This window comes from Ceratosolen solmsi, unplaced genomic scaffold (genome assembly GCF_000503995.2).
Source record: "Ceratosolen solmsi marchali unplaced genomic scaffold, CerSol_1.0 scaffold7, whole genome shotgun sequence".
Classification (NCBI taxonomy): domain Eukaryota; kingdom Metazoa; phylum Arthropoda; class Insecta; order Hymenoptera; family Agaonidae; genus Ceratosolen; species Ceratosolen solmsi.
In genome coordinates, this window is record NW_011948413.1 from 12,213,494 (window position 1) to 12,235,331 (window position 21,838).

General features: G+C 35.9%; 2 protein-coding genes across 4 annotated transcripts; one reads left to right on the forward strand and one right to left on the reverse strand.

Moving 5' to 3' along the window:
• Positions 1-189: 189 nt before the first annotated feature.
• On the reverse strand, positions 190-13,810 carry Zn72D (Zinc-finger protein 72D). Of its 3 annotated transcripts, none has more exons than XM_011506193.1 (12): positions 13,384-13,793; positions 11,893-12,056; positions 11,216-11,542; positions 9,389-9,991; positions 8,116-8,408; positions 7,289-7,706; positions 6,545-6,797; positions 5,830-6,017; positions 4,276-4,424; positions 2,523-2,618; positions 1,599-1,719; positions 190-1,332 (listed from the first exon to the last, which is right to left on the reverse strand). In XM_011506193.1, exons 1-12 carry the CDS (start codon positions 13,431-13,433, stop codon positions 1,046-1,048), a joined length of 2,949 nt encoding a protein of 982 aa, XP_011504495.1. In that variant the 5' UTR covers positions 13,434-13,793; the 3' UTR covers positions 190-1,045. The 3 variants fall into 3 exon arrangements, with proteins under 3 accessions (XP_011504495.1, XP_011504494.1, XP_011504496.1); XM_011506192.1 differs by having other exon boundaries at positions 11,216-11,554; XM_011506194.1 differs by lacking the exons at positions 190-1,332; positions 1,599-1,719; positions 2,523-2,618 and having other exon boundaries at positions 4,189-4,424; positions 11,216-11,554; positions 13,384-13,810.
• A 5,693-nt stretch (positions 13,811-19,503) lies between these two features.
• On the forward strand, positions 19,504-21,235 carry betaggt-I (geranylgeranyl transferase type-1 subunit beta). The gene is made up of 4 exons (XM_011506195.1): positions 19,504-19,675; positions 19,774-20,472; positions 20,601-20,961; positions 21,056-21,235. Exons 2-4 carry the CDS (start codon positions 19,942-19,944, stop codon positions 21,175-21,177), a joined length of 1,014 nt encoding a protein of 337 aa, XP_011504497.1. The 5' UTR covers positions 19,504-19,675; positions 19,774-19,941; the 3' UTR covers positions 21,178-21,235.
• Positions 21,236-21,838: the final 603 nt, after the last annotated feature.

The following is a 21,838-nucleotide window of genomic DNA, read 5'->3' on the forward strand; positions in this document are numbered from 1 at the left end:
AAATTCTTTCATGATCTCGTTGCAGACATTCTTCTTTGTATCATTTACAAATAAATATTTCCTTTTATAAGAATTGGCAGGAGAAGTGGATTAATTAAGTAAATCAAACTTCTGAACTCTTTTCGTTTTAATTTTTTCTTTATTTTCTTCATATTATTCAGCGACGTGTTTTTTTTTTTTTTTTTTTTTTTTTTTTTTTTTTTTTTTTTTTTGTAATACAGCGGTAAGCCATACGCATTCGCCTCCGAAAAGAATTCATCGTTATAACGTAGGAGAATCAAAGATATAATTCTGCAAGGAGCATATTTTGGTCTTATTCTCGATTAAAGTTATATGTCAAACAATTAATAAAGTTGTTCAGTGCTTTTAAAGACTGGGTTCACATTTAAATTCCATGCACTTACAGGAAATCTTCATTTTTTAAGATCAACTTTGAACCACACTGTTGCAATAACAAGTCTTTTACTTTGAAGTGTTTTTCTTTTGCTTCTTTGTAAAACTACACACACAATATACACATGAAGTCCCAATACAAACTACATCTACTCTTAACTTCCAAAAGTTACAAATCTCCACAGCTCCCACATCGACTTAGCTTCTGTTCACATTACAATTGTGACTGTTGCTGTTTTGCTTTAAAGATGCATAGCTAAATAAGTAGTTCAACCTAATCATCACAATGCCTACTGTCCTCCCCTCTGACAAAAACTACTTTTAAAACAATTATTGTACCAATTGCTTGTTTTTAAAAAGCACATAATGACACTGCTAAACTATCGCTATTCGTCAGCAATGAACTTTACCTTTTCGTGCTTAAGAAAAAGTATATTTCGATAATACCAGATTTTAAAGGCTTCTCCCAGAAAAGTAGCTTCTAATTCTGTTATATACGATTCATTCCATCTCTCCTACATCTCAAAAACAAAGCAATCGACACAATACATACTTCAGGGAAAACATTTTCTCCGTGTACATTGTGTTTTTTGTTGATCTCAATTTTTATAAGTTATGACTTAAGTATTAAATTGAATGTGTTTGGTGAAATCTACTTGGAGTCCGTCTCCATCTTAATCTCTTCCGTTTTTTTGTCCTTTTTTGATGCCTCTGTGTCTGTACTTTCACCATTGCTATTATCGCGTCTTCGCTTACGGGTGAAGGATCCGCCCTTGTGTTTAGGTGGTGGCAATTGTTCCATACCAAGGACCTTGTGTATCTGTCGAAAAGCCACAAGTCGTAGGGCGTGTTGTGCCGAAGCAGTGATGTCCTCTCGCTGCTGGGCCGTCATGTTACCGATCGCGTCCACTGGATCTTTCTCGCAAGGATCCGACAAGCCTAGGCGGATGGGAAAACAGAATTTGTTTTAGCTCTATGCGAGGTAGCAAGAAGGATATGTAAAAATGTCATGCCCTAGGCAAATTTGTCAGATTGCCAAAATAATCCTCGAAACGGCATATGAACGTTACTAAACGACCAGGAATCCAAAAAACTTGTCTTCGAAATCGATAAGTAACGATATGCTGCTCTCAGTCTCGTCATCGCTATCATCATTCAATTTTCTTACGAATAAAACATTGCACGTTAATGTTATAACAACCCACCTGGACTTCCTGGAAGTAAGATTCCACCGGCCACGCATTCCAAAAGTCGTCGCAGTGCTGCTCCTGGACTGAGTGGTACACCAGCGGTGCTAAGCACTTTCTCAGTCAATAACTCCAAAGCCTAAATTAATTGATAAATAATATTATTTATTCCAACAATCAAAAACTCACAATGTTACCATTAAAACGAATCATTTCATACTTTTTATATTCAATTATGATTAATTATAAGAATGCATTGTTGTAACTATTATGTATACAGTGAAAGGAGTGAAATTTCTTCATGTAATAATACTCTCAAATCAGTTTTGAAACCCTGATTTGAAACATTTGCTTTCATTTTCTTTTTTCTTTTTTTCTCTTCATTTTCAATTGCATCGGTTATGAAACAAAAAAAAACAAAAACAAAAAAAAAATAACCAAGAACATAATCTGGATACTTTTGCCATAAATACTTTTATGGGATATTGTAAAATTGAACTTAATAAGCTAGCCAATGTACTGTATTTATTTCATCGCATTAAAAATAATGTTGGACCCGATAAAATTTGATTAAATGCTATTAAACTTATCACATATATAATAAGCAGAAAATACTTTATAATTACCGATAACAATGTCATACGATATATAAGCTATCTTAAAATTTTACAATTTCACAATTAATAGATACTGCTATTTTACCGATAATATTAATTCAATTTTATAATTCACATTTTATTTTCACACTAAAATAGCCAATTAATAACAATAATATATATAAACATATGCATGTGTGCGCGCATGTGTGTGTTTGAATATTTAATAAGCTATAAATTTGCTAACTCATAAATTGAAATAATGCTCCATGCAAATGGTAATAAATGAAGTCATTATTTAATTTGTAAAGTTAAAAATTATAGTGAAAAGTATAATGATATATACCCATGGATTTAGTGGACCCCAGGTTGGTACGCGATTGCATAAATCGCGCATTATGCGTATAACCATAACACAGCTCTGCAGCGAAGTTGCTCTAGCCTGTTAATAACAATTATGCATACATTACCAATTAAGGTTATATAAAATCATTGGAATATCAACCTAATCTAGCTCAAACTTTGCTCTGTGCGAATTTTAGCACTACTCTTCCAGCCTCGTGCCTACTTGTTTATCATACCGTTCAATATTATTTATACTTATACTTAGCCCATATCAATATGACCGGGTGTTTATAATGTGTTCGTGTCACCGTAAATACAAAAAAGAAAATTATCACCAAAGAGACTGTCGGCAATATTATGTATGTATATATATATATACACATATATATATATATATATATACACATATATATATATATACTTCCGTCGAAAAATTGTCGAGAAAAATTGTCGACTTAATAGGTGAAAAACACCCGGTACACGTATCGACACACTGTGTGCATGTGCTTGTCTGTCTCTTTATTATTATTGCTGTTGGTGCTCGATAAAAGCACATTCATATATAAAACTATAAAAGCATCGAAAATTGAAAATTTACGCAACGAGTGGTTATTTTTATTATTGTACGTATTATTTCAAACAAAATAAAGCGAGCGCACATGTTTCAAATAAATTTACTAAGTATTTTTAATACGAATGCATAAATTTATTTTTCTTCTTCTAAGACAGACCTAGAACAGACTCAGTCTAGGCTACGTGGTGCAAGATGATCCAGAATAATCAATCAATCCCATTGACAAAAAATGTTTGCAAAATAACAAGTAATTAACATAAATAAAATTTAATCCGAACTACATAAAACGTGAATTTTCGTTTTAAACTTGAGCTTAGTAGTAAGTAAGGTAATGATAACGTAATTAAGTAGTAATTAAGTAGAATAGTGTTGTCATATTATTCTGGATGTCGCAAATATTAAAAGGAGAAATTGGAATGAACCCAGACAAGTATAGTCGCATGTTGACTATAAGCCAATAACATGAAATTATACTTGCTTGAAAGTTCATGCTTTTAAATAATCTGTTTTGATCGCACTCTTGGCACTTGCTTATCAAAGGCATCCACACAAGTCAACCCCATTCCCTTCACTTACTTTTTTCTTTTTTTTTTCTTTTTTTTTTATACTCAGCGAGATTTATTAGTATTCACAAACAACTTCCAAGCTCAATCTAAGGTTGCCAAAGCATAATTAAGGCACAGAGTGTGCTCAAACGAGATTATGCATGGGAGCTTACATAAAAACGCTATATTATAACACATAGATATTTCCATGCTACGGATAAACGATTAAAATTAGAAAAACAAAAGCTGGATCACAAGGCTGGAAGTTACTAAAACAGCTAGTTTTCTTCAACCTACATGTTCCCTTTGCTTATTTATTTACGCTTTATCCTTGTATGATTTTCATAGACTTTTTTTGCGGACAGAGAGAGAGAGGACAACTTGCACTCGACGTTTAATGTCACTATTATAAACGTTAAAAGTCTCTTTTTTTTTTCTTTTATCAAAATCAAATGTCGTGAATCAATTTTTTTCTTCTTCTTCTTTTCTTTTCATTTATTCTCATTTTTTATTATTATTATTTACTTATTTACTTATTTATTTGTTTGTTTGTTTGTTTGTTTGTTTATTTTGTTCATAAATTTCTCTGTTTTCTAATAAAACTGTCTGTTTGAATGGTTGAGTTGAATTCAAACCTGAAACCACTTGGCATGCCTCAGTGCAGCTAAAGCCTCCAAACACTTAGCCTTGGGAAGTACGTCTGGTGGATCTGGTTTCGTCGCGGCCGGCGTCGCGGGCGTCGTTTGTTGTTGGGCAGCTCCTTGTTGCTGCTGTCCAGCATTATCTGAGATTCCAACAAAGAAAGCACAACACGCTTAGACAACACTTAGAGTGTTTGATCATGCCCAGCTTGGAAAAGTATCCCTCTATTTTTGCATATGTAATTTTGTATTAGTCTGTTAATTAATTTATCTTATTTATTTCTTTTTAATGTATCTACGCATTAGATTTGTGAAATAAATTTTTCTTATCTCTGTTTTCTTCTTTATTATCGTAATTTTTTTTTGTTCATTTTTTTTTAATTTTTTTTTTTTTTTTTTTTTTTTTTTTTTTTTTTTTTCATTTACATTATCTCTACTCAAAATAAAATAAAATAAAGAAACAATTAAACTGGAGTTGAAGAGTGTGCTTCGATGCAGAAACGTTTTTTTTTTTAATTATTATTATTATTTTACTCATTTCCATATAACTGACACGAGCTCTATGGAAGTGATAATCTCAATACCTCAGAATTGATAGTGCCATTTATTTACTTTATTGCAAAAAATGGAAAAGGAATTAATTATAAATAAAAAACATAATATTTGCAAATGATAAACTATCACTATCATTGTCTGTTACACATGGGATCAGATACGAAAAAAACGTTAAGCGTCATACTGAACTACACTCAGAGATAGAGGGTGTATTATTCATATGCATGATCAAAAAGTCCATAGTTTTCAGATTGCCTCAGCGTTGTTTTCCGGATATCGAAAGCGTTTTCACGTTTATAATGCGATATCACAGGAAAAACTCTTCTTTGAAGGAGACTCTAGCTAGCTGCTGTAAACGTGAATCGGATACGCTAAATCGTAAACTACATTGATTTTTCTAATATAAAACAAGAAATAAAATTTGTTTTTTTTTTTTTCGTCTTCTTCTAATTTTACTTAAATATTTCAAAATTTGATTAATGATAATAAAAACGAACGAAAGAAACTTTACTATGTATCAAGTTTACGCTCTCTCTTTCCCGTAAAGAATTTTCTTTTGTGAATCAAGTTATTTGAAGTGCGATAAAACTTCGTTAAACGCTACTGCATTTGTACGTTTGTAAAACGCGAAACTCCATACTCTCGAGTTATACAATACAAACAAATGCCGTTACGTTAAGAAGATTTAAATTTATATTATAGAGCGTATTATATGTATACACACTGGCAACATCGCCGCGAGGTCCTTGGAACTGTGAAAAACTGCCGCTTACCTGGTGCTTGGAAAAAAACGTTAACTCAAAACCTTTTCCAGGCCATGAAAAGAACAAACTAAATCTAATTCTAATCATCAGACATATAAGTACGTAATAGAATAATAAAAGTAACAGGAGATGGTAAGCCCATTTTTCTATTTAGAGGTCCCATTGAAAAAACTCATATTTTGATTATCCTTTTCTTGGCCGGTGCAAATACAAGAGACGATTGAATTACCTGCGGGGGCGGCTGGTTTCGTTGCATCGCGCATTAAAGGACTGGTTAGAGTGACACTAACTGTCACCGTTCCTCCCGATACTGTTAAAGCTGCCGATTCCGGATGCTTGCCAACATTATAAGTTTCATCTGGAGCTACAGTTTTTAACTGCACTGGCAAGATTTCTGCTACCTTATTTAATAAAGTTCTAAAATTTACATAATATTAATTGTTAATTTAATTAATTAGGCGCAGACGTCAATGTTGAATCTTTTTAATAATAAATAATTATGAAATTAAAATTAGATCGCTATTTATGCTTAATGCTAGGAATTTGCTTGCTTTAGGTTTGGAGGTAACTTATGTTTAATAATTTGCTTCGTCAATATTTTCAGTAGAGCTTAGAATATTATCGTATCCTTAATTACAGCCATACTGTAGTACGACATTTGTGGGTAAATAAGAAACAAAAAGAACCCACATAATTTATATTATACAATGAATAGCGATTAAAACGGTAATTCCAAGATACATCTATATTAAAGACGATGAAACATTGAAAAAATTGTGCAGAAAATCATTTACTATTTGCAATTTTTATCAGAATATTCTAAATTAAAAAGATAAATTGACGTTGAATAATATATTATTAATTAGTAGAATTACGATCAGCAGCAAGCAATCGACTTACTTATAATTATGAATTCATGCTTACACAATGGTTTTGTAACTAACCTCGTTGGTTTTTCGGCACATAATACTACAAGACAGACATGGTTATCTCCCGACAAGAGAAGACCTTTGGCCAAATTTCCTACTCGCATAACACCTCGAAGAATTCTCGAGTCCTCCTTTTCTTTTTGAAAAGAGAACAGATTACCATCGCTACCGTCTTCCTTTTGTGGAGCGGCCTTTTTATTGGCTTCGTCCTTTTTTGACGCGTCATTAGAATTTACGTTTGTTGTATTGGCAGGAGTTGTTGCTGGCGCTAATAGTTTAAGTGAATTACTGATTATAAATCAAATAACTGAACATGTAGCTTATTAATAAATAACATTTATTTTAAATGCAAGATAATACTTTTAAATGTAAATATTATACCAACGTTTTATTTATTATACACACGCACGCGCGCACGCACACGCACACACACAGAGAGAAAGAAATTTTTACGAGTATCCTACGTATCATCGAGTAATGTTTGCTAAATAAAGGATATTCTTAAGAAATTATGCAGAATACATGGGAGTCGGTTTAATCAAATTAATACACAATTCTCCGATTGTTCGCATCGACTGTTATTTTTTCCACCTTTCGAAGAACAAGGTAAATGTAAATTAATTTACCAAACATAATATACAAACATACATGATACATACAAGATAAGCAAATATTGATTTCGTGTTTGTAGACGTTTTAAAATCCCTTTACATTAAATAATCTATTTCAAGAGCAGAGGTAGGTAAAATTCAGCATTACCTGAATCAGCAAGGGCATCTGACACAAACTTAAGTGCTTTTTCTGTATGCGATACGATTTTCTGAACAGCCTGTAATTCCTCTTCCTTTGGATAAATTGTCGAGTGATGCGCGATCACATGTTTATCATCCGAGGTGTCGGATCGCCGTTGCGGGCCTGGAAACATCATCATGGGCGGTGGACCAGGAAACGGCCTGGGCATCGGTGGAGCACCTGGCCCACGACCATACCGACGATACCACTCGTAATACTCGCAGTCCTCTTCGTAGCGACGTCGTTCTTCCCAGTACATCATCTCCTCGTCCATCATAGGACCCATGGGGCCCATGGGGCCAATTTGCGACATCTCATCACGACGGCGCATATACTCATCGCGCATCTGTTGGTGACGCAGTTTCTCTTCCAATAGTTTTCGTTGCTGCAGAGTGTATGAAATTGAGAACGAAATTCAAGATCGCAGAATATAATAAGCTTTCTCTTCGGGCAATTTAATACTAATTCGATGACTATTTGGATTTCTTATTACAATGATGACAAATACTACATTTCAACTATTGTTATTATGTTATCTTACTTATTAACAATTAATTTAATGAAAATCGTTTACTTTCATATTGTCTCTAAGTGACTAAATACATATACCGTCTCGATATATCAACGATACCTTGATACACACATTCATTTTTAATTACAGGAAACGCAAGTTTCTATCCTTTCCGAGATTTACTATAAACAAATGTTATTGCACTTTCTCCGCTTTCGCCCTAATCCACTTACTCATTAATATTAAGTGTCGCAAAAATTAATGTATTACAGTAGGAACGTACTTTGAGACTTGGCTTCATGTCCACAACAAGATCAGGATTAACTTTTTTCTTATAAGCGAAGCGATGCCGTCGACCTTTCATGTGCATGTCTTTGGCATTCGGGTCGTTAAAACGACACTCACAAAGTTTGCAATTGAAACTAATTATCTTGCCATCCTCTGACTTATTCTCCTCGATATATTCTTGACCAACAGGCTGAATATCTTTTTCATCGGTCGTCTGTTCTTCATTACCATCATCGTTGTCGTCGATCTTTGAGTCATTGCCTTGATTCACCGTTCCTAGATTTCCAGCTGAAAACAAAATGTTTTGCCTTATCGTAAAAAATTGTATGTTACATTTAAAGCCCCACCCCCTCTCCGTTCCACTTTAATTCCACTACTTTGCATTGAAAATTGAAACTTTTCATTCAACTTGCAAGAAATTCAATTAGCATCCGACCAATGAAGGATTATTTGCTTTTGCTGTCACATTTGTTATTTCACACTTAAGATAAAATTATTATATATCGGAACAATAAAATTGAATTTTATGCTATGGGAATAAATTAAATTGTTGTATATCAAATATTGAAGGATTTACTCAAAATACAAGGGATTATACGAGACAATTGTAATTGTAATTATCTCGCCTATTTCCCTTCATAATGAATCATCGTATTATCTTCATTTTCAATTACCTATGGGCTCACCAATTGAATTTGGGAGTAATTTTTTTTTCTTTGCTGTTATTGCAAATTTTATTATCAAGCTATCATCGGAGTACATTTAAATGCTTAAATAATAAACAAAATCAATTAAAGAAAAACAAAGACTCGATATGCACGATTACTTCAAACTTGTAACGTACTCAAATAACTCGATAACACCAGGATTTATAACTACACGTATTTTAAACAATAATTTAATCATCGTAATTACAGTTAAGCTGTAATCCGAATCATTTGTTTGTCCGCTTTTTATTTTATTGTTCATCTCATTATCTTGATGAATGAAATGAAATGTAAGCCCGACACACTAATCAATAGAGCTTACTAGACACTTTTAATTCTTGTCTGATTTGTCCATTGTAATAAAACAGAAGAGCAAACAGAAAAGCAAACATTTATCCTATTACTTTATGTATGTTCGTGGACAATTAAAAGTTGCCGGATTGGCGTGTAAATTCACACTGAACTGTTTTATCATGCAAGTAGCTAAATCGACAATAAGAAAAGACGAAAGAGCAGAGCGGACTAGCGAGAAGTGATAATTGATAAGCAAACGATACTCACAGGCGACAAAGTTAATTTTTGGGGTGGCGGTGATAACTCCCTTCTTGGCAGCGTCGGCCTTGCTCGCGGCGTCGGCCTTGTTGGCGGCGCTCGGCTTGGGATTGAGGACGGTCGGATCGGCGCTCGGTATCGGCTTGCCGAGCTTCGTGTGCAGCTTGACGACCTTCTGGTGCTTGGCGCCCCTTATGTGAGCCGCGTAGGCGTCGTTGCCGGTGCAGGTGACGTCGCAGAGCTCGCACCTCAGGGAGTTACCGGCACCTCGCGCGGGTGGCTGTTGAGGTACCTTCAGCGAGGCCTCCTTCTTCTTATGCTTCTGGCCCTCAAGATGCTCGCGGTAGGTCTGGGGCCCCGCGCAGCTTATCTTGCACACGTCACAGTAGTGCAGCTGCTGGGGCTTGGGTGGCTGCTTAGGACGCATGGCCTTCATGCCGCCACCACCGCCTCCACCTCCGGCTCCCGATCCGAAGCCTTTACGTCCGTAGCCCTGCCAACCTCTCGTCTTCGGGTTAGTCGAGTTGCTGTTGGCACTTTGCTGGGCGACATACATCGTCGCGGCGCTGTACAGTGCTGCGTCGTAGCCGGAATACGCTGTGCCCGCCGTTTCTGAAGAAAATGAAATTAAGTCGTGAGTGCTTTGACGCTTTTATTCTGCCTTCGGTAGTTATCTGTGACCCTTCATCACTCTCGAAATTAACGACGATTTTTCGAAATAATAGAGCAACCTCGCGCGCACTCTCGTTACAATTACGATAGTTGTTGTCGAAAAGGTATTCGATTGTTAATAAATTTTTAAAGTTACTTTCGTTCCCATTTTCATTAACAGGTTTTATAGAATGGCCAACGAATAGGTGATTTGAAATAGAATTGAGTCATCGTTGATGAACGATGTATTGAAATATTGCCTCTAATAATCAGTTTTTCGTAATGGAATTTTTAATTTTGCGCATTTGATATTTCCCACGACGCGTTCTAACGTTGTAACGAGGTTATTTACCTCGCGGGGAAGGGAAGAAAAAAACAAACTGGGTGATGATCTATTTATTAGTACGCATATTGAAAAACTGTCTTAAAACATGGTTTCCACTTTGCTAAAATAATAAAAAAAATTCCCAACGGACTCTTTATTATTACTACGCCAATTTGCTATAAAGAAAAAAAATCAATAGAACTTGATATTTTGCACGTTCGACCATTAAACATGGATGCTTTTCTAGATTTTTTCTTTCTTTAAAACTCCTTATACAATTGTATAAATAGTACGCATGTAAACAGATTTATAATTATAAAAGAATGTTAAACAAACTTTTCATACAAAGTGCAAAAATTCAACAGACAATTCAAGGTAACCGACAGGCATCACGGCTTTAATAGAACATTATTGATTTACGGTGAAATACATTTAAAATACATAGCTCAAAAATGTACATTGTCGGCATTGTCTTATGAATACTCGAAAGTAGCATACAGGATGGATATAATGAAACATTGACAAATTGATAAACGACCTCGAAATAAAAAATTCTACTAAAGTACATCGTGCGTATTACATAAATGGAATGCAATTTTCTCTTAAACTTGTGTACTCTGTTAGCCCTATTCGTTGGTTAGAGGAATAAGGTACGTCCCATCGATTCGATTCCTCTTTTAAATTTCCATGAATATACTCGCTAACCTAAACCCAACAAACAACACATCGCACGCCCATATTTACTCGTGTAAATCACTCACAACGAACGAGGCACAAGTCTTACGATAACACGTTTGTCTGCTCAAGACTGCCACGGGTTTTAACCAATGCCTATAACCACAACTTTTTCAGATACTTACTGTTGGTGGCTGCGGTTGGAGCTGCAGCCGGAGCAGCCGGGGCTGAGTAGCCCGACGAATAGGTTGTGTTTTGTGAGGGATTCGTTTGCGGATAAGCCGTGCTCGACGCCTGATAGGTCTTGGCTTGACCGGTGGTCGTAGCTTGTCGTGGCGCCCCAGCATAAGCACTGGTTGTACTGTAGGCAGGCTTCGCAGCCTGATAATGTGTCTCCGTGGTTGTATAAGTCGCAGCGGCGGCAGGTTGTTGATAATAGGTTTTCGTGGCGTCGTATGTCGCAGCGGGTGCTGCTCGACCGTAACCGTAATCGTAAGTCTGTGGTACGGTTCCTGGATTTGTAGCTAAAGTAGAATAAAAGAGAGAAAGAAAGAGAGAAAGAAAGAAAGATATAGAGAGCGCGCGCGCCTGTGTGTGTGTGTGTGTGTGTACGCGCGCGCGCGCGGGCGCGTGCGTGTGAGATAGAGACAGGGAGAGAGAGAGAGAGAGAGAGAGAGAGAGAGAGAGAGAGAGAAACAGAGAGAGAGAGAGTTGTGTAGGCGGTTGTAAATATAAGGGTCAACAATTCGAGTTTACTAGCCGAAATTCGACGGCACAAACGAACTACATAATAACGCGCATCAATGTTCCCCCCCATTAAACGAGAAAGACCCGAGCCGAAAAATAATTATGTAATATTCACCAGCGTATGTTGTGCCCGTAGCAGCGGCAGCTGCAGCTGCCTGGTAAGTTTCGTAGCCAGTTGCTGCAGCGGCAGCAGGTCGTTGAGTGTAAGTAGCTGCCGTCGCCGCCGGTGTTACGGCATAACCAGCCTGACCCGTCTGGTAGGCTGCCGCACTAGTGGCCCTGTATGGTGTCAATAATTATTCAGCATAAATTCCATCGTAAACGATCGATCGATCGATCCTAATGCTACAATAATCGAACGCCTCGTAAGAAACGTAGTGGCAAATAATTCTCGCATCGAGCAGCCCGATTTTGCAATAAATTCAGGACTCGTGAAGAGTCGTTGTCAAAGTAACGGAGGATGGGGCGGGGTGGAGGGGGGTAAGACGGCGAAGGGACCATGGTGGGCAGAAGAAAGACAGCGGCGGTAGAAGGAAGGAGGAAGGAGGGAGGAAGGAGACGACGGGGGTGGTAACGCTAGAGGGAGCGCGATGAAGGATGGGCGAGGGGCGGGGTGGGGGGGGGGGAGGGACGAGGAGCGAGAGAAACGTGAGAAAATTGAGGGTGGGGAAGAGGGTACGGTGAACCTAGTACGAGTGGCATCGTCCAGGAACGAGAGATGGGTGCGTGCGCATGTTCATGTTCATGTTCATGTTCATGTTCATGTTCATGTTCATTTTCCTGTTCATGTGCATGTGCGCGCGTGCCCGTGCGAAGAGAGAAAAAATCAAAGAGAAACGAATGCCGCTCGATAATGCATGGGGCGCGTGCCTCGGCAAACCCGAGCCCGAATCGGAACGGAACCAAGCACGCGATGCGTATAATGGAAGATTCCACGCGTTCTCGCATGGTTTGGCGGAGAAGGGAAGACGGCACCTTTGGGGCTTCCCATCTTCGGTTAGCGTTACAAGATCACGTCCGTGGGCCCTCGAGTGTACTTCTTGTTCCCTTCCCTCTCCGGTCACCACGAGGACGCGATACATAGGGTTAGAGAGAAAGAGAGTGGGTGGGCGAAATGGAGGGGAGGGAGGGGGGGGTGCGAATTCGATGGTGGGTAAGGACGCCGTGGAGTCGGACGCCAAAGCGGCTCCGAGAAAACCGAGGGTAATGGCGGCTGAGACGTGCCGGCAAGGAAAAGGAACGCGAGGCGAGCAACGCGACCTCGTCCCCGTAGTTGATCATCGTATCTCGAAGCATTATCCCAGCGAGTTAAGCGGCCATCGCCGCCGCTGTTGTCGCCACTATAAGCACAACCCCGTCGTCGTCGTCGTCGTCGTCGTCGTCGTCGTCGTCATGGTCATCGTCATCGTCATCGTCCCCTCGTCCCACCGCCCCATCGACGATCCGTTGTCATCGCCACCCGCAACCCGCTACCCGCTATCCGTTAACCGCCACCGCCGCCACTGCCGCCGCCACCGCCGTCACCACCGCCTCCGCCGCCATCCCATCCCAAAGACCGATCCCAAATCCCGGGCCCTCTTGATTAATAAGAAAGATTTAATCATACCCATATTGAGTGCCACCGTGAGTGAATCCGAAGTAATTGTTCTGAGCCATCCTTCCTCGCAGAGAGTCCCGGAAAGGAGAGAGCGAGCAAGGAGCAGCGCACGCAAAACCGGAGAAGGAAGTCGCGCGTTGCTGCTGCTGGCCTCTCAGCTCACCGACGTTCGGGGCGTGCCACGTACGAATCGCGAGAGGCGTATATTAGAGGTCGTGCGCACGAATGGGGATCGGAGAGCGAGTGACGCAGGGCCCGCGTGGAGCGAAAGAGACGGACAAAACACAATCCGAGCCGAGAGCGACGAGGAGAGCGAGGTCGAGCGCGATTGGCCCGTCCGTTGGAGCCGCGTGCATCGCTCGGGTCGGGAAGGCGACGACCGCGAGTTCTGCGTTGCCGCCACCGTCGCCGCAGCCGTTTCTTCCTCTTCTCTTCGTTATTTGTCGTTGCAGGGGTTGGAGCGGGAGGGGGTCTTTTGGCGACGGCGAATGATCGGGACGTCTGGCGGCAATTGGACTAGCGGTAGTAGTAGTAGTAGTCGTCGGTGTTGTTGTTGGTGTAGCAGGAATAGTAGTGGTCGTAGCAGTCGTCGTCTGGCGAGATGGCCTGGAAGCCATTTTCGTGCTATTTGCGTTGGATTGTAATAAACTGCGCGCGCCACGAGATATTGGAATGTTGTAGGGTTTTTTTTTTCTTTTTTTTTTTGCAGGCTACGCAATAAAGATTTGGGGAGGAAAGTGTGAAGACGAGACGTGATTGTGTAGGAGACAGATCGGCGTTATTTTTTTATAGACGATTTCAAAATCTAGTGCTCGACGTTATGGCAATGCAATCGAACACCCGTACGGCACATTGAAAATTTAAATCTTTTAAATTTACAACTCGTGTTTTTTTTTTTTTTTTTCATTTGACGATTGCTAGAACAATGTCTTACTTATGCGCCATCTGGTTCATGGTCTCGTGGACAACATTTTATATCTATACAAGCGAATGCGCGCGCGAGCGTATAAATTCTTTTATTCTTTAAAATTATTTTATTTACGCTATAGGATTCGTATTTAATTTAATTTACTCTTAAATTCTCAATAGCGTTTAAATGCCTTTGATTGCTCGATTAAATTTTCATTTACAAATAATATAATGCTCACATAATTTTAAACGGCCCAATTTAGATAAGATTTTTAATAAAAATTAATCAACAACACGTTAAGTACTATGGGACAAGAGATTATTCGGTTCTCGATGCTCTTATTGATCAATTTAATATGGGTTACACTGAATTTTTTACCGTATTGATAATCCATGGAGTATAGTTATAAATACCGCAAAAGTAATTCGTTGTTTTACTATATCAATCGCAACTCTTAATCGTTTGGTAAATGCTAACTTCTCTTTCTTTTACTTTCTACTGATTATAAAAAATTTTTTAAAGAATTGTTGAAGAAAATTTTTCATTTATGAAACACGTATTAGGAAACGAATTGTCATATTGTTAATTAATTTTAAACAGTTGAGAGAATATGTATATATATATATATATATATATTTTTTTTTTTTAATTATCCCTTAACAAAGATCCCATAAGCTATTATGTAAAATGTATACTACAAATACAATTCAAAGTATTTTTAAGGATAAAGGATATAGCAGGAATACATTTGATTAATTAGGCATGAAAACTTAAATATATATCACAAATTGAATGCTTATATGTATATATTTAAAGCTTGGTATAATTTTTACTTTTTTATTTTGTAAATCTTATTGAATATTTGGAAAATAACATCATCTTTTTGTAAGAAACAATCTATTATTACTTATTAACGAGTACAATGATTTACAATTATATTAACATTAGTTTGTCTTTATAGTAAAGAGCCAATTCTTTCAATTCATATTCATATTTGACACTATTTTTTAAATGAAAAAATGCTTATAGTAAAGTAAAATATGAACGATAATTGTAATACCAGTTTTTTTGCTTTCAACGCTTTTATAATCTCAATTTTATATCCTAATAAACATCTTAATAAAGGAAATATTAGCCAAAATTTTGTTTCGATTATATAACTTATAATCTGAAAGAAAATAATTGGTAACAAAAAATTTTTACATTAAAATTATAATCAATAATATTAATATGTAGAAACCATTTTCTTTACATAATACAAGTATGTTTATATTTTCATTAAATGCGCATTTAAGTGAATTCTTTCCTAAAATCTATAAAATTAATTCTTAATTTGAAGTGCTAAAGCAATGTTATCGATACTGTTTTATACCAAAAATTTTTTCAGATATTAATTAATATACTATTTCTTTAGCCATATAATCAAATATACCATTGATTCATTTCATTTGGAATTAGAAATTTCAAATTTATAACACGAAACACTGCGATCTACGCTTGTCTAAAATTGCCTTTTTTTTTATAATTTATATACTTTATATAAATTAAGTACAATAAAATCTTTAATTGTTATCTATATCTTTATATAAAGTTCTAATCAACTTCTGGTATTTAGTTTAAATTTGTATAACAGCCTTTTTTACTTCAAGATAAGAATATTAATAGAAATAGTACATATTGAATTTAAGTCTATAATATTTATGACGGATTTGTAAATTTAAATTAATCAGATGGTTTTAAACATCTCAATAATTAATATTACATTAATTAAATTAAATTAATTTTAACAATAATATTAAAACTACTTATTTTATTATAATTTAACATTATTCTTAAAAATAATACCTTGTAATGCATTGTATTACACTTAATCATGCTCCAATTGACTCCACGACCTTATATCCATGCTTAGCTGTATTATAAAATATTGTAGTCAGATTCAATGATTTTCAAACAAACTGATATTTTTGATAAGAGTATAATTAAAAAAATAATATATATATATATATATATATATATATATATAAATGTAGGTAGGCACAATTAATCAATATATAGAGGAAAATAAATGGTATATTAATCTTGATTATTTCACAATGATTCTTGTATTTTATAAAAAGACTTATTTATATGACAAGTTAAATGTTCAATAGTTAAAAAATAATACAATCATCCCTTGACGAATATTCTTAAATAATTACGGTAAAATCCATTCATAAAAAAATTAACTATACATTTATCTATTTCTGCTGATTTTTATAATTATAAGTAATAACTTTATGTTATTTTCCAAGACTTCAACTTATTTCATTATATTTCTTATATGATAAATATTAATAAAACTCCATATTATTTTATCGTAAAAACAAATTTAATAATTTACATTAAAGATAACATCAACCTTAAATGTCAAAATTTAAATGACATGCTTAGACATAACTTAAACGTCTATAACTTTTTCTTAATTCAATAATAAAATAATTATTATATGTAGGCATTCTATGCAATACAGAGAATATAATACACTCGATTTATATTTAATAAAAAGTATTTAAATACTACTACATTTTATTAATTATTGATACAGAGTCATTTAGAGTAATTCTAGATAAATTTAATCAAATTTTTTTTACTCGCACAAATCATTATAAATATATATTATCGTGCGTACTTAATATTATTAAAAATGTACGTATTGTAACATCTGTTTAATCAACGTAATATTATAAATCGATCGTTTATGCGAGATAAAATGATTTCTTGAAATACGGCCTCGAACGGGATTGTATAATTTCATAAATTATCCCCGTCGTGAACGAATCATCCCTAATCATTGTATTCGCACATCATAAAACTGTTGAAATGAATCTTCCTTCTTCACTTTCTTTCTCTTCAAACTTTTCATTAAACGCTAATCGTTAATGACATAAAATATCCAAAATACATATTAAATGCCGCCTAATCTGCAAACCTGCAAACCAGCAAACCAAGGCAAATCGCAATTTCGACGATCCATTGTGATTTATCATTGTGGATAAATCTGAGTTCATACGAGAAATCTCCGAATATGTTCTTTTGCAATATGAACGACCTTGTGAACGATCGTCGGCGATTGCGACAATATGCCCGAGATAAGGATAACAAAGCTGCGGGCGTGCTTTAAATCCTCGGTCGCGATAGAAAAAAAAAAAGAAAAGAAAAAAACAAGTGTCTGAATTTAAAACTGGCTTACCGTGTGTTTGAATCGATGCTGTTCTATCGATGTTAGACGCGAACCACACGCGATTGTTGAGGTTATACCTGGTAACGATAAGCAGAATAAACCACCATCCTGGGCATCCGCGACCCGGAAAATGGCACTGCTGGGTCTGACAGTAAAGTTGCGCGAGTCTTGGCTCTTCCGCTGGCGAAGAAAATACGAAGTATATTACGAAATACGCGTAAAATTTTCCGAAGGACAAACTCGCAGCCGCGAAATGTATTTCGCCGGTCGTCGCTTTCCTATGTCGGTGCGCTAAACGCCGAATGTCTCCGTCTTTCTCTATTTCATCTCGTCCAGCCGTGTTCTCTCTCGCTCGCGCTCTCTCTCTCTCTCTCTCTCTCTCTCTTTCTCTTTCACTCGCCAGCCTCACTTGTCTGCCTCCGATGGTACGTAGCATTCCGTCGCCTGTACATGCTTTCGTGTGTGCAGCTTTTTTCCAAGAAGCCTCGCTTACGCGTAAATGCAATTTTTGCTTTTCGGCACTGTTTAGCCGTTATCGAGTGCGAAATACGTGGATCTCAATGTGTCGGGGAGAAGGGTCAGAGGTGACCTGGGCTCGCATTACCGAACAGCTCAGCTTGCCCAAATGATTTCTCGATCGCGTATATCGCAATGGTATAAACTCGTATCACCTGCATTAAGTGAGCTACGGAGGAAACTATTTCAAGGATCTGCGAGAGCATGCACGGACCCTTTAAATATCACGTTTTTAAAGATCGCATGGACCGTAACGTATTTTTATTCGATATGGTAGTTTAACGATATGAATCATTGAATATTCGTGTGACATGCGACACTTTGTGGTAGGTAGTATCAAGCGTTTGATCAGCACTTTTCAATTATTACATATTCACGTGACCGACAATGTTTATGATAATTTCTAACGATTAATTAATTTTGAAAAATAAGTTAACCGCCAATTCGAATATCCAAAACCAAATAAAATCCGGTATTAATAATGAAATGGATTTTTAATGGTTTTTAAACCAACGACAGAAATTAACAAATTACCATGATGTTTTATGATAAATCAAAGCTATTTACTAAGGGCAGTGGCTATTGTAATTTTTCTACATAACCTATTTCTATATTCATTTATTTTCATTTGGTGTTAATTTAAAAAGAATTATGTGCATATTTATATTTAGTTGTTTGGCAATGATTTTTTAAAACGATCTATTTAGATCAAAGGTTATTGAGTAAATTTAAAGAAAAAATATTATATCCAAGGTATTTAACGATATTTTTATTTATAACTTACCACATGCACCAAAGTGCTAATTATATGTGCATGCATACATGTATATTGATTTTACTAACATTATGAGAAATATTATATATAATCGACCTTTAATGCTCTTCATAGATGACAAATTACTTTTACTTTTGTAATACAATGTTTTATAGATAAATGCGTTAATAACAATAGCTTCAAACTAAAAATTAATAAAAATTATTATTATTATCGTTATTATATCACATTATACAAGTATTGTGGATATATGATATTAAACTATTTTATCCTAATGATATACAAATATTCATTTGTCTCTTTATTAATAGCAAAATAAAAAAAAAAAAAACATACTCGGGTTGGTAATGACAGTACTAAATTAACTACATTTATTTTATTTAAATCCTGGTTGCTAAGGCAAGTACCGAGTTAAGTGTGAAAAGGGAAAACTATACGCAACGGTATTTTATCTCTTTCACATCGGAATTTTCAGCGTATTTTCGAAGTATAAAGTGCCATCTGCACCTCTTTAAGCAAACTCATTTAAGAATTCGAATGTCGATAAAAAAGTACATAAATGTACAGCATAAGTATATATACTTACGCGCAATGTGCACACACGCGCGCAAACACTTACTCGCGTATATTTGCGTTTACGTACGTAGATGCGCGCGCGCGCGCCTACACACGCGCACGAACATATATATATATTTTGTATTCGACTTATAAGCGTATAGTTATGCATGCACGTAGCACATATTTTCGAGTAAAGAGTTGAGCTCCGTAGCTGCTGATGACTCTAGACATCATTAACATCATGAGTAGCTGATGTTTACAAAATTTAGGTTATCTTGCAAAAAGATTGCTTTTAGGCATCGCCAACATTTTTATATCAGTAAGTTGCAAATATCAAAAATGTGATTAATAAAACTTTGATAAGTTAAACCAATCGAGAACAACAATTCATATATTAATTTTTGACAATTGTTTCAGATTAAACAAAATGAACCCATTAGCAATACATTTATTTATAAATATTGACTTTTGAAGGACAATGAATAAATATGTACAAATTGTAAATTATGCTGTTTAATAATTTTGTATTATTTTCTATTAAAAATTAAAGCAAGATTCAAGATACAGACCAAAATTCATCCGAAAATGACTCCAAAACTAATGAAAAAGAAACACACAAGATACTTTCATATAATTTTACAAATGATGCCAAGCGAATGTCCCGACGCTATGAGATTAACATTTGCATTCTTTGCGATATCGGGCCTAGATTTACTTGGTGCTCTCGATGATTATTTAAGAGAAGAAAAGGAAGATGCAATAAATTGGATTTATAGATTGCAAATCAGTGGTGCTGGACCCAGATCTGGCTTTCAATCATCCACTATGATTCCTAAGGAAATTGAAACAAAGTATCATTGCGGCCATTTAGCGATGACGTATACTGGTCTAGCCAGTCTATTAATTCTCGGGGACGATTTAAGCGGAATTGATAAGGAGTCTATTATCGAGGGAATGAGAGCTTGTCAGAATCCTGATGGGTCTTTTACTGCTATGGTTATGGGCTACGAAAGCGACATGAGATTTGTTTATTGTGCCTGCTGTGTATCAGCTATTCTGGATGACTGGTCTGGGATCAATAAGGCAAAAGCAATTGACTACATACTGAAGAGCATAGTAAGTAATTTATAATTTGATTATTAAAAGCTAGATGGTAGTAATAATTAAGTAAATACGTACATAGTTTCTTAGTCGTGGAACTAAATTCTTAAAAAATTAAATGAAAATTTTATTTCTATTTTTAGTCATATGACGGAGCAGTGGGTCAAGGACCTGGATTAGAATCTCACGGTGGATCTACGTTTTGTGCAGTGGCTAGTCTTTATCTTATGAACGAGCTTAATAACGTTCTTTCAGAGAAGCAACTAGATAGATTAAAAAGATGGTGTCTTATGAGTCAAGATGGAGGATTCCATGGAAGACCCGGTAAACCATCTGATTCTTGTTATAGTTTTTGGATTGGAGCTACGTTACAGTTACTCGGTGTTAAAGAATTATCAGATTGCGAAGAAAACAGGGCATTTGTTCTAGATACTCAAAATACAATAATGGGAGGATTTGGTAAACACGATAACAAGCGTACGGATCCTCTACACGCATACTTAGGTAAATATTAAAGGTTTCATATTCAACGATAGGATAATGAGCATTATTATGTAAATGCCTAACAATGCGATAAATATGTTGTCCGTTAATTTAGGTCTGTGTAGCCTGAGTTTAATAGGAGAACCTAATCTACAAGAAGTAAACGCTGCGTTAAATATTTCACAACGAGCATACACACACTTGCTGGAAATACAAGAAAGATGGAAAAATAAGTAATCAAATGCATTGATAATTACGTAATACACGCACAATAAACAAATGCTGAATGAGGTTATTTGTAGTATAAATTATTTGATTAAAGGCTACTGTTTTGTTATAGTTTTTATATAATTCGACATTTGTCAATTGCATAATTGTACAATAATTTAATTCTTTATATTCTTTATATTCTTAAGCAACCATTTTTTTTTCTTCTTTTTTTTTTTTTTTTTTTTTTTTTTTTTCTAAAGTTAAACGTCTCTTTGTCACCAGACAAATAAACAATTTTACATATGTTTTGTAATGGATGCCAAATATTTCGTATTTGTCGAAATGCAAGAGGATCGACATCTCCTTATGCACGAACGTTGCGAGTTACCGTGCACAAGGGAGTGGATTCGCTATAACTCGCATTAAGCTTGAAAAAGTTTATATCTGCAGGCCGTCAAAGTACTTGGTGCTTTATTAGGTAAGCAACTCTTTAGTTTCCTCACCCCAACGCGAATCACTAAGTTAGAGAATTATTAAGATTATACTGAAAAAAGTATATTAGGCGTGTCGTCTGCCTTAAGGCAAATAAACGGTAATCGGAAATTTTGAAAAGTCAGCGAAGGAATTAATTTAATTTGAACCCATTTGCAAATTACAAACGGAATGCATGGGTATTCGTTTATCTTGC